The sequence below is a fragment of the Desmodus rotundus genome, chromosome 2 (assembly GCF_022682495.2).
Source record: "Desmodus rotundus isolate HL8 chromosome 2, HLdesRot8A.1, whole genome shotgun sequence".
NCBI lineage: Eukaryota > Metazoa > Chordata > Mammalia > Chiroptera > Phyllostomidae > Desmodus > Desmodus rotundus.
The window spans coordinates 198,947,482-198,961,106 of record NC_071388.1 but is presented as its reverse complement, the minus strand read 5'-3'; the positions used below and the strand labels follow the sequence as shown (position 1 = coordinate 198,961,106).

The window sequence follows — 13,625 nt, the reverse complement described above, 5'->3', positions numbered from 1 at the left end:
TCCAAAAAGATGTATTTATTTATTTAAATTTTTTTTTTTAGAACATTTGTTTTTATAGAGCAAACTCTTCCAGTGCAAGTATGTCTTGCTTTAAGATTGTCAGATAAAATGTAAATGCCACAGATAAATAAAAACTTCTCAGAGTTTTTGTGTGGTATTAGAGTATTGATTTTTTTTAAATTTTATTTTGAAAAGATGGAAAAGTTGCATCAGTAGTGTAATGATCTGTTTTATTGTAGATTCACTTGTTAACATTTTACCACGTTTTTGCCAATCTTTTTATTAATACTTATTATTACTATTATTGATGTTATTATTGCTGAACAATTAGAGAATGAGTTTTAGATTTATTTACTCTCAAATACTGTGGAGTGTTACTCCTAAGAACAAGGAAATTCTCTTACTTAACCAAAGAACAATGTTCAAAACCAGGCCGTTTAACATTACTGTAATACTGTTATCTGATACAGTCCACATGTAAATTCACCCTTGTGCTGTGTAGCAGAGATGACCCTTAAAGCAGTTTGTTTTCTAATCCAGGATCCAATCCAGGGTCACACACACAATTCCTCAGCCTTTCTTTGTCTTTCAACACGTTGACATTTTTGAAGAGTATAGGTCAGTTGTTTTGCAGATTGTCCCTCAGTTTTTGGTTTGTCTGATTGTTTCCTCATGACTAGTTTCAGGTTATGCATTTTTGGCAGGAATAATACATAAGTGATGTTGTGTCCTCAGTGCATCACATCAGGAGGCACATGATGTCAGTTTATCCCATTATTGGTGATGTTAACTTTGATCACTTGGTGTTCGCCAGATTTCTCCACTGTAAAGGTACCTTTTTTCCCTTTGTAATTCATAAGTAATTTGTTCAGATATATTTTGAGATTGTGTAAATATCCTGTTCCCCAAGAAACTTTCATGTAATGGTTTTAGCATCCATTGATGATTCTTGCATGAATCATTATTACTCTAGTGGTTACGAAATAGTCACTTTTTATTTCTACTATTCTTTCTGCAAACCTTTTACCTTAAGTGGAATTATATGAGCAGTAACTAGTATCATAAAGCTGGTGATTGTGTTCTTGAAACAATTCAGCAGTTTTTTGTTAAGTGCCTACTATGCACAGCCTTCTAGGAAAATACAGTGGCTATACAATATATAAAGAGATACATGCTACTATCCCTTCCTAGGTTTGTTTTTACTGTGATGTGAGAGACAATACACACATTTAGATAACAGTGTGAGGCATTATATAAATATGTGGTAATTAAGTTACCCTGGGCTGTAAGATTTCATGCAAAAGGGTCAAATTGAATTGAGCTGTGACAGATTTCGGGTATAAGTAAACAGTGTGGAAGGCATTCCAGGGATTGCAGATGTCTCATGATTATACAGAAATGTACGCACAGATAGTGAGTAGAGTTTGAGGTGTATATATATTGTAATTTATGGGGATTAGTGGATTATAGTGTTGCAAAAATGGTTTGGGAACAAATTGGAGAAAAGCCTGATGGCCAAGTTAAGGGATTTGGACTGATAGTTGAGGTTTATTGGATATTTTTAAGTAGATGATAATGTGACAATATTTTAGGAAGATTAGTATGGAAATGATAGACATGTAGAATTGAGAGGTGATTTGATAGAAGCAAGAGAAAACCCAGAAGAATCAGAGTATAGTGATAGGCTGGAAGTGAATTGATGATGCCAGAAATTCTAAAGAAGGACTAGACTTTGGTTACTGGGAGAATTATGGTCTCACCAATATAAATATTGTAAAGTCAGAGTGGAAAACTGATGTGGAAGGAGTAGGGGAAATGACAAATGTTGTTTCAGATTATATTGGAAATTTTTATAGTTGGCAGGCACCTTAGAGATTATTTTCCGTTCGGAGAAAATTGAGTGTGAGATTGTAATAAGATGCTCAAGTAGAAATGTGTATTTGGAGATACACAGGATTAGAGCTTGGGCAGGAGCACAGCACTGACGATCAGTTTGGTATTTGGTAGCCTGTACAGAGGAATGAGTATTGGAGTTCCGGAAACAAAAATCCCAGAGTCAAGGGATGAATCTTCAAGAACAAACTGGTTAAATAGGAGTGGCGGGGGAAAGAGGACTAATTTACAAAGCTTGGCATCAAAAGAAAGAAGAGAAATAGAGTGGAAGAGTTTTGCTTAAAAGCTCTTGAAAGGGGAGATGATTGGAGCAGCTGAGTTTTTGCATGTGGAGAAAGTTGGCAACAATAGGGAAGTAAAGGTAAAGGAGAGGAGAGGGGCATGTTCTCATTGCCAGAGTTCTGTTGGGAATAATAACAGTCACAACTGACTCTTAGTCACTATGTGCCAGGTCCAGTTCTAATGCTTTTTACAAGTATTAACTTAGTTAATGGTCACAATCCAATGAGTCAGATGCTGCTATTATCTCTATTTTATAAGCGAAGAAACCGAGGCTCCGAGAATTGGTAATTTGTCCAGACGCGCATAGCTAGTAAATGGCCTAGACATTCAGTCAGTGTGGCTTCAGGCTGAGTCCTTGACCTCTCTGTAGATCGGCTCCTGAGGCATACATAGTGAGTGGATCAAGATGCAGTAATTATGCTGGCCTTAAAGAAGCTTGGGGGTCTTCAAGTAAATTGACTCAATGTTTGTAAAGCTATAGTCCTTTAAATTCTAGGTCTTAGTTTATATAATTAAAATGAAGAAATTGGCAATAATATCTACAAGATTCTTTAGTTCTAAAACTATTATGAATCTGATAATTAAACCATGCAACTTTTGAAGATAAGATGAAGAGGCTTGAAATAGCCCCTGTGGAGAATATTAACTTAGGAATTGTTAAGTAAGGAAAAAGAATGGCCTGAATGTGTATTTTATTTTGTGTTTTGTGTTTTTTAAGCAGTGCTTTGTAGCTTGGGCACAGATGTAGAAAAACATCTGTAGTTACTGTGCTATAGTTGAGAATTGGCTTATCCAAAAAGTGAGGAGAGGAGGCCAGAATGTGAGGTCAGTGTTTAAGTGATTGATTTTTGGACTCTGCAACATGGTTAGGTAGAAATTGAAGTCATGTGAACAAATAACTCCATGGTAACTGTGAGAGGTTTAGCATATTTTCAGTTGCTTAAAACGGTCCTATATATAAGGTTAACTGTCATTTCAAAATATAGCAGTTCCCCCCAATATATCCCAGAGAACATGTATTCTTGTTGAATGTGCTAAAGAAATTAAAGATATATGCTAAATTCTTAATTTTTTTACATAGGCCTTAATGATATATCTTCAACATCTGAAAATATTCTTTAATTTTTTTCTTTCACAAACACTCATTTGCTCAGATTAAACTGTCAGTTTCTGACTAGGAGATGTACCAATTTCAGCATATCTAATTCTTTATCTCAATTGAATTACCTTTTGAAACTCTGCTAGTATCTGTGCTTTCATTTTTGTGTTTTCCATTTACCTTATTTGATTTTTACTTTTATGAAACTTTAACTATAAGTACTACTGTGTGGAGACACTGCTGAAATAAGTGTATTAACTGGCAGGTTAGGGCCGTCATACCATAGTTCAAAATGTTTGTCCTCTGATATTGGAAGTTTCACAGTTGTTCTACCAAACGGGACTTTTAGGAATGTTTCTGATAAAATGTGCTGAGTGCAGTTGGCATGAAAATCAGTATCAAGGGTCTCAACATGCTACCTTCCAACTGGAAGATGAAGAAATGGTTTAAGGTTCTGTTGCTGTAACTATCTTCAGTCTCAAGGAATATATATCCCTTTGTGTTTTGAAAGCGTTACTACACGGTCTGTTCATCAATTTTTTTGTTCACTGTGCTTGTAATATTTGAACTGGCGTATATACATATATATAATTTTTTTAGAGCAAAGTAAACCAACCTTTGCTTAAAGGTGCTACTGAAATGAACCTTTCTAGTGTTTTAGTGCTGAGGCATGGATGGCCACAACCTATCTTCCCGTTGAAGAACTCAAAGGAAATAAATTTTTACTTAGAATCAATAGAGTCAGTGCTGGTTCATTATAGTTTATCAGTACCCTGATTTCAAGATGAGAATAGTGAACATCTTGAGGAACAGTTTTGGTAAAGCAGAATGATACAAACTATCAGAGGGTATATGAAGAGAGGACACTTCTTTGGGCTGAAAGTATCTGACTATTGACTTTGGAAATGAATTCACAAAATTGAAGCAGGCATAGAAAAGCGAAATGCTAATTTCTGTTTCTTGGTACTATTTTCTTTCAATCTCTAGAAGAATGTTCCCTTTCAAGAAACTGAGACCCAAAGGAATTCAGTGAATTTCATAAGACCACAAAACAAAAATGAGAGTGTGATGTGGCTTTTGTGCTTGGCCTTAAGAAGACTCTTATTTTAGTAAATATGAAAACATTTCAGATTTCACAGGAATTATTTTTTCTTTAACATTTTTTCTAAATAAAATAACTTTAAAAGCATGGCAACATTGGAGGGGGGAAAGTTCTACTTTCCAGTTTTAAGAATTTTTAAATTAAAGATCATTTTGTTAAAGCCTCAGATGTATCCTTGTGTAAGACATTGCAGAATTCAGCATTCACAGGTATTTATTGTTTGCCAGGCTCTGACTTAAGTGTAAGAACTTTGTTGATGAATAGACTGCATCTGGTCCCTGGAACAGATAAATGTTTAGTTATAAAATATAATGAAGAAATCAGGATACAGTGATAAAGAAAATTGATGAGGGCAACTACATAGGCCAAGAAATGGCTCTTTGAGGAAGTGGTGATTTTTAAACTAAGACTTGAAGAATGGAAAAGATGTGCATGAGACAGATGGGTTGAAGTGCGTTCCAGGCTAAGGGAGCGCTTCTGCGACATTTTTTTTTCTGTGAAGGACCAGATAGTATTTTTAGCTCTCCGAGCTATATGTTCTTTGTCAAGGCCTCTCAACGTTCCTGTTGTAGCACAGTAACTGTAATAGACCATATATAATGAGTGGCAGGCGGTATTTCAAGAAAAATTTATTTTAGAAAGATAGCAGGCCATCTTTTGCCCATTTCTGAGCTAGAGAAAGTGGAGGGGAGAAAGAAAAAGCCTGTTGTGAAGGGGAAGTTAAGAATTGATAGTGAGGAAGAGTGGGTCCAGATGAGGTAGAGAGAGCAGCAGAAGCCAGATCGTGGCAGGCCTTGAAGCCTGAGTATTAGGACTTCATACTGATTTATGTATACAATAGGAAGCCATGCAAGGGTTACATGCAAGCCATGTAAGCAAGACAGTGACATGATCTGATGAAGGTTTTAACGCATTACTCTGGTTGCTGTGTGGTAGGTAAATCAGTTGGAGAGCTCAAACTTGGAGGGCTCAAGAGTGAAGTGAGGGGAACAGAAAGGAATAATTCACTAGCTTCAGGTGAGTGATACTGGTGATTTGCACCAGTCTAGTGACAATGGGGATAGAGAAAAATGTTCAGTTTTAAGATATATATATTTCGGATGTAAAAAAATTGTTGCCTTCAGATTGATTATATGCAGTGAGGAAGAGGGAAGAATGATTTCTAGGTTTGGGGCTGTCTGACAATTCAGTGAATACATTTTCCTTATTTTTTTAATCCTCACCAGAGAATATGGTTATTGATTTTATTTATTTATTTTTTTAGAGAGAAAGAGAAACATCAGTCGGTTTCCTTCCCTGTGCACCCTGACCAGGGACTGAACCCGCAACCCAGACATGTGCCCTGACCAGGAATCAGACCTGTAGCCTTTTGGTGTATAGGACAACGCTCCAACCAACTGAGCCTTCTGGCCAGGGCCAGTGATTCCATTTCTTGATATAGATTTGGGAAGTGGGGGGAAACTCTATTTAAACAGGTTACTTTTAAGATGCCAGTGAAATTGGGTATGCAAATGCAGTTCTTTGAGAAGTTTGGACTGAATATGTAAATTTGGGGGGTTTGAGCATATAGATGATACTTAAAGCCCTAGAAGTGGAAGAAATCACACAGAAAAAAGAAACAAGGGATCCAGATTGAACTCTGAATTTAAACATTTCGAGTGGTTTGAGGATTGAGGTGGAGACTGAAAAAAGGGCATAACGTTAGTGGCACATTAAATTATAAAATAATTGCAACATTTATTTATCTGAGTTGTTTGTATGTATTTGTAACGCTAAAAGACGATTTTAAAATCAAAAATAGGGATAATTAGTTACTAGCAGGCAGGGTTATATAAGCCTTGAGTTGTCTTTTTAAAAAGTTTTATACAGGTTTATTGAGGTATAATTGACAAAATTGTAAGATATTTAAAGTATTTGTTTTGGGGGGGATTATTTACTTTTAGAAGATTCCTATTTGGGGTTCAGACTTGACAGTCTGTAAGGTCACAGTACATTAACCTAGGACTGTTCCTTTTCTTTTACCGAGTGTTGAGCATTCCATATTTAACAAGAAGAAATACGCAGCTGCAGTAGGAGAGTACTGGGTGGAAAGTAGGAAGGTCTGGACTTCAGGGCTAATTCCGCCAACAGTCTTGAACAAGTTACTAGACTTTTCTGAACTTTAGATTATTCACTTATAAAGTGAGATTGGGATTATTTTTATTAGCCAGAGCCTTAAAATTATATGATGATTATGTGTCTTGAAATTTTGGGTTATTAAGACTTAGGAGGTTCATAGTTTTTGCAGTTTTTCCCTGTGTCATAATATGTGACAGAATAAAATCAGAATAGAATAGAATAGAATAGAATCATTTCCATTTTTAAAGTCAGGGGAGAAACTTAGTTTTGTTTTTACAAGTCAGTTTTATTTTAATTTTGTGATGCTTAACAGGTTTCTTAGATTTGTCTTATTTCATTTTCCATTTTCTTTCAAATTATTACTCTATAATAGTAATTTATTAATAATGCAGCCTCATAACTAAGCTTATAAAACCTAATTCTTGTACTTTGAAGGCTTGTTTTCCTCTTTAAAAAGCAGCTGAACAAAAAAAAAGTTGACTTTTTAACTCTACTAGAAACAGCTTCTTATTCCTAAAAGGAACATTTCAGTGGCTTTCAAACTCTTTCTAGTCATATATCCTATTTTTCAAATAATATCGTTCTTTGGATGGGAAGAAGGCAAAATAAGAAGGGCTTCATCCTGCTCACTTTGAATTCATTCAGAAAACTGCCTGACTGGTGCCAGGTGCTGGTCTGCTAAATATTTGGTCTCTGGTCACCTGACTGCAAAGCAAAGGGTCACTGGTTTGATTCCCAGTCAGGTCACATGCCTGGGTTGCGGGCCAGGTCCCCAGTAGGGGGTGGGTGAGAGGCAATCACACACTGATGTTTCTGTCCCTTTTTCCTCCCTCTCTTCCCCTCTGTCTAAAAATAAGTAAATATAGTCTTTAAAGAGCTATCAAATTTGATGATTATTTGCTTGAACATGTAGCCAGTTTTCTTTGTGTATGAAATTTTGAAAGTGTGTTGTGTTAATTCCCCCTGTGTGCCTCTCCTTTTGACCTTATGACTTCTCTATCACTAGTCATTGTATTAAGACCATATGGATGCTACTATTAGGCTCCTCTTTCCTCCCTTTCCCCATAGAGATTTTAAAGTGGCTTAATGCATTTTGTATCCTTCATAGTGCCTAGCATCCTGCTTTTGCTTGCTGGAAGTAATCATTTAATATTTGAAGTGTTATTTTGGGTAGAGATTTTATGTATTGTTTTGAATCAAGAGCTTCACTTTGAACACTTAACGCAAAGTAGTTTGCTCTTTGCAAAATGCTTAAGCTGATATTACTATTATATGCATTAGTAAATTACTTACAGAAGAATCTTCCTTCAGCATCAGGAAAAAAGTTTTCCCTAATTGGCCGTCTTGTTTTGTTAATGATACTGTTATGATTCCTCTGATCAAGATTTCCACCTTTATTCTGAAAATTTAGTGAAAATGAGAACAAACCTATCAGTATAGAAAATGTCAAGAGGGCAGTGAATTTTATATCATTCAGGAATCACTTGTCATTAGTTAATTCTTAGAAAGTTTTAAAAATCTGCAACAGTTCAGATTAGTTCCCCTAACTTTAGGAGAAGCTTGCTTTGAAATATAGAAATCTTGAGGTATTATATGTATTAGGAGAGGTAACAACATGTATTCACCTAACTTACATTGAATATACAAATAATAGTAGATTGGCTACATTATAAGCTCCTCAAAGTATGGAGTAAAAGAATTCCTTCTAATGGAGAAGTAACTGTTGTATAGAGGACAGGAAAGCAAGAATCAAGTGGAAATTGCAGGTTTAGAAAATACTGTATAAAATATGTGAACAGGTGTGTGTATATGTTTAATGTCACTTGCTTCTCAAAATTTAAGGTACTTAATGAGTTGTCTGGTAATCTTGATAAAATGTAGATCGTGATTGTGCATTTCTAACAAGATTCCAAATGATGATGAGGAGGATCTTGACCATGATATTGCTCTTTGGAGCATGCTTTGAGGGACAAGATTCAAATATGTATATGAATGATATTGTGAATGTATAACACAAGAAATACTATAGTAGTAGAAAATGTTTATATGACATTTACTGTAGGCTAGGCACTGTTTTAAGTATTTTGTGTATGTTAACTCATTTTGTCCACAAAACACCTTCTTGAAGTAGTTGCTATCATTCCTATTTTATAAGAACTGATAGACAAAGTAATTAAGTTGCTCTGGGTCACACATCCACTAAATGTTGAATCTGTGATTTAAATCAGACAGAGGCCCTGGCTGGTGTGGCTCAGTGGATTGAGCACCAGCCTGCAAACCAAAGGGGACACTGGTTCGATTCCTAGTCAGGGCATATGCCTGGGTTGTAGGCCAGGTCCCTAGTAGGGAGTGTGTGAGAGGCAACTACACATAGATGTTTCTTTCCCTCTCTTTCTCCCTCCCTTCCACTCTCTAAATTTAAAAAATAAAGTAAAATAAATCAGACAGAGGGGCTTTTCAGCATCCATACTCCTGTGCGGCCACTATTCATTGTATATGGCTGTTATATAAAAATAGCAAAACATTGCACTCTTTTTAATCTTTAAAATCAGGAGTTCCTGGGGTAATGCAAAGAGCTGTAGAGCTCTTTTCTAGCTACTTGTGTTTGATTAGGAGAAATGTTTTCTATATTCCAAGGCTTAGCTTCCATTGAGATTCATTTCTGCACTACTTTCATTGATAGGTTTAGTCATATCACTGGTGTGATGAAGTGAAAAATTTTTTGAGATCTTCAAGAATTTTTTAATGGCATTTCTTGGAAAAACACGGTTTACATAGCTGGTATAATTTATAAAGTTACAAGCCCCCAGATCACATAGGCAGGACTCTGAAAAAATTCAAATGTTATAAATGAGAACTTAAATTTTTTTTAATTATGGTAAATATTGCATACTTATGCAGATATTCTGGTTTCATCAATGAAACAAGCAAAATATTTCAGAATTTAGAGTCAAAACGGTACATAGCAGATATCCAGTGGCTCTCAGTTATTTTAAAACAGTAGAAAATCAACTCCACTTTTAAAACCATACAAAACCAATAGAAATAATGTTTAATGAGAGGAAATGGAGCCTGCCCTGCAACAGTACTGAAGTGTCTTAGTGGAGTAGTGGAGTATGGTACCAATGCCGTTGATCGAATCAAGCCCAGTCACAGGTAAGAGGAGCTACAGACCAGATAGGTTAAGTAACTAGTTAGTACCTGTCCTGAGGTTGCAAATACTAATTTGATTGCTTTAGCTCCTGGGTGAATGTTATAATACTACAGACTACTGGGATGTCATATCTCTTAAAATTACAGTATCCCTGTGATACATTTTAGTCTTCTTTGTATAGTTAGCATGTGCTCCTATTATTCATGCTTCATTTTATGTTTTTAATACATGATGTCTATTTTAATGCTAAATACAAATTTCTGTACTTCAGAGATTTAACTAGTGTTTGAATTAAATATTGTCCCAAGTTTTGAGACTCGTTAAGATTAAAGTCCTTAACTTTCAGTAATCCCTACCATCATTAATTATGTGGCTTAGTTTTAATTTCAGTGAACTTTAGAACTAAAATCTTTATAATTAGTTTTAGCTGATGAATTTCTTTGTATTACCTAGACAGTCTGTTAGAATTGGCTGCCTGGGATTTTTCCTCAGGCATTGAAATTTAGTGGGTGAAATTTTTTAATTGATTAAAAGTAATTTTGTGTGTGTGCGCATGCATGCACGTTAGAGGGTAGGGGTACTGTGCAGATTCTTAATGTCCTTAAGCTTTCAACCAGCCAGGAGCTGCTGGCCCAGGGTTAGCCTCCTTGTCATTCCCTGACGATAGTTGGATGTGAATACTCAGGGGCAAGCTCATGCCTGCCTCCTTTCATATTCCTTTCCATCCTCCTCCTCTTCCCTTGGCCAGGAATTTGTTTGGTTTGAAGGTGTATGTTTTGCATTACACCTTGGGCATTAATTTATCAGTGAACATGTTTTATTATAGTGTTGAAAAATAAGGGCTTCCTTTTGACTTAGTGATTCCACTTTAATCTTTGCTAAGAAAAAGGACAGGAAAAGCCATATTTACAGAAATGAGGAATGTAGTATGCCAATTTGAATTATTCTATGATCATTCATTCATAAGATTGATATACTCAAAGTAATTCACAATTCTTTCATTATTTGGCATTCAAATTGCTTTTATGAGTAAAGATTATGGTATAGCTTACCTTTATGGTATAGTAATAAAGCAGGACCCAACTTGGGAATCATAATTGCAAGTTATACAATAAAATTACCCATGTTTTTCGGATCATAAGACGCACGTTAAGTTTTGGAGGAGGAAAATAGGAAAAAAAATTTTTGAAGCAAAAAATGTGGTAAAATATTTAATAACATCCTTTAAAGCAGAAATCCTGAAGTGAGCCAGGTAAGCTACATTCAGACTATAAGACACACCCCCATTTTCCGCCCAAATTTGGGGGGTGGTGCGTCTTACTGTCCAAACAATACAGTAGCCTTTTATTATTACGTACTTTCTTTGGTTTATATCCCATGTGTAGATTTCCATAATACCTCACAATATAGAACATTCCCTCACACCAGAAAGTTCCCTCTGTTTTCCCTTTATAGTCACACCTTTCTTTCACCCCTAGTATGTGGCAACCACTGATCTGTCCTGTGTCGCTGTAGTTTTGTTTTTTCAAGAATATGATATAAATGGAATGTTTGTAACTATTTGAGACTAATTTCTTCCATTCAGCATAATTATTTTGAGATTGATCCAAGCTGTTGTATGTGTCAGTAGTTTTTTTTACTGCTCAGTAATACTCTATTGTATGAACGTACCATAGTTTCCTTATCCATTTACCTATTTGCTTGTTTTAAGACACTTGTGTTGTAATGGGTTTCTTGTGATTTTGAATAGAGCTGTTTGGAACATTTGTGTACAGGTTTTGTGTGCATTCACACTTTCATTTCTCTAGTAGTGGGATTGCTGGGTCATATGGTAAGCGTATATTTAACTTCATAAGATACTGCGATACTGCCAAACTGTTTTTCTCCGGTGCTGGTACCATTTTTGTGTTCCTTTACTCTTGGTGATGTATGAGAGTTCTTGTTGCTGGGAATCATCATCAGCACTTTGTACTGTCAGTTAATTTTATGTTAGCCATTCTAATGGATGTGTAGTGTTATCTCGTGGTTTTAATTTGCATTTCCTTAATGGCTGATGTTGTTGAAATCTTTGCATATGCAAAAATTGCCTTTACTTGTTGTCTTTGGTGAAGTGTGCATTCAAGTCTTTTCTCCGTTTTTTTAATTGTTTACTTTCTTGTACGAGAGTTTTAAAAGTGTGTGTGTGTGTGTGTGTGTATATATGTATGTATACACACACACACACACACACATACATATGTCAATATTCTGGATACAAGTCATTTGATGTTTTTATGTATAGCTTGTCTTTTTATTGTTTTAACTATCTACAGAACAAGGTTGTTTTGTTTTTAGAGATTTTATTTATTTTTTTTTTGGGGGGGGGACACCAGTGCAGTTGCCTTTCATGTGCCCTTTGTTGGGGACCTGGCCTGCAACCCAGGCATGTGTCCTGACTGGGAATCCAACTGGCCACCTTTTGGTTTTCAGGCCAGCACTCAATCCACTGAGCCATACCAACCAGGGCAGAACAGGTGTTTTCATGGAGCACAATTTATTTTTTTTTCCTTTACACATTATGCTTTTAGTATTATGTAAGAAGTTGCTTAAAATCTCAGATGACATTTTTTTTCTTTTGTTTTATTCTAATACACCTTTTTCTTTGAATTACTACGATGCTTTGGAAGTGGTATGCTACATATAACTAGATATTTTTCTCCGAAAGCAAAGATTAATGTTGAATGTTAATCAGTGGTTTAAAGAAAGTCAGGACCCAGAATTACATCAGTAATAATTGTTCCGACTACTTAAAAACATTTGTGTTGAACAAATTCTGTAAAGGGAAGGTACATAAATGGCTAGTGTGTTATTTTTATGCCAGTGGATACATTTGTTTTTTCTTTTTATGAAAAAAAAAAAAAAACCAAAACAGATTCTTTTTCTTTGGATCTTGGGTAGGCCCCAATTTTTTTTAATAGACTTTATTTTTTAGAGCAGTTTTAGCTTCACAGCAAAATTGAGCAGAAGGTACAGAGATGTTTCATATACTTTCTGCCTCCCCTGCTTTCTGCATCTCACACTGGAGTAGCACATTTGTTACAATGGATGAACCTACACTGATATATCTTTGTCACCACCCAGCCTGTAGTTAAAAATAGGGCTTGCTCTTGGTATAAGTTCTGTGGGTTTTAACAAATAAATTAGGAAATGTATCCTTTGTTATAGTACCAAAGAGAATAGTTTCACTGCCTTTTCATAGCTCCTTCCACCCTCACCCCTGGCAACCTGTGGTTTTACAGTCTCCTTAGTTTTACCTTTTCTAGAATGTCATGTAGCACTTGGAATCACATGATATGTACCCTTTTCAGATTGTCATCTTTCACTTGGTATTATGCACTTAAGGTTCCTCCCTGTCTTTTCACGGCTGTAATCTGTTGTCTGGATGTATCTGTTCATCTACTGAAGGACATCTTGGTTGCTTCCAAGTTTTGGCAATTGTAAACAAAGCTGCTATAAACATCTGTGTGGGGGATTTTGTGTGGATGTAAGTTATCAACTCCTTTGGTATTTATACCAAGGAACATAATTGCAGGATCATTATGGTAAGAATATGTCTAGTTTTGTAAGAAACTGCTGAACTGTCTTCCAAAGTGGCTGGTGCCATTTTGCGTTTCCACCAGCAATGAATGAGAGTGCTTGTTAAACTACATCCTCACCAGCATTTGGTGTTGTCATCGTTTGGGATTTTGCCTATTCTAATTCATAGGTAGTGGTATCCCATTATATTTTTAACTTGCATTTTTTGGTGATCAGATATTGAATATCTTTTTATATGCTTATTTAGCATCTGAATTTTTCGGTGAGGTGTCCAGGTGTTTTGTCAGTTTTTTTAATTTGGTTTTCTTATTGCTGAGTTTTATGAATTCTTTGTATACATACAGTTAAGTCCTCACTTAACATCTTTGTTAGATTCTGTGACTTCAAGTGTGATGATATAT

General features: G+C 35.6%; 1 protein-coding gene across 3 annotated transcripts in view; it reads left to right on the top strand.

Annotated features, from left to right (window-relative positions):
• CUL3 (cullin 3) overlaps positions 1-13,625 on the top strand; it is an 84,815-nt gene that overhangs the window by 22,785 nt on the left and 48,405 nt on the right. Inside the window, exon 2 of one of the 3 annotated variants that reach the window (XM_053919127.1) lies at positions 705-831. The exons of the other annotated variants lie outside the window; for them this stretch is intronic. Within the exon in view, the coding sequence (XP_053775102.1) occupies positions 784-831 (48 nt within the window). The 5' untranslated portion in view covers positions 705-783. The remainder of the gene's footprint in view (positions 1-704; positions 832-13,625) is intronic. 3 annotated transcript variants of the gene reach the window in all.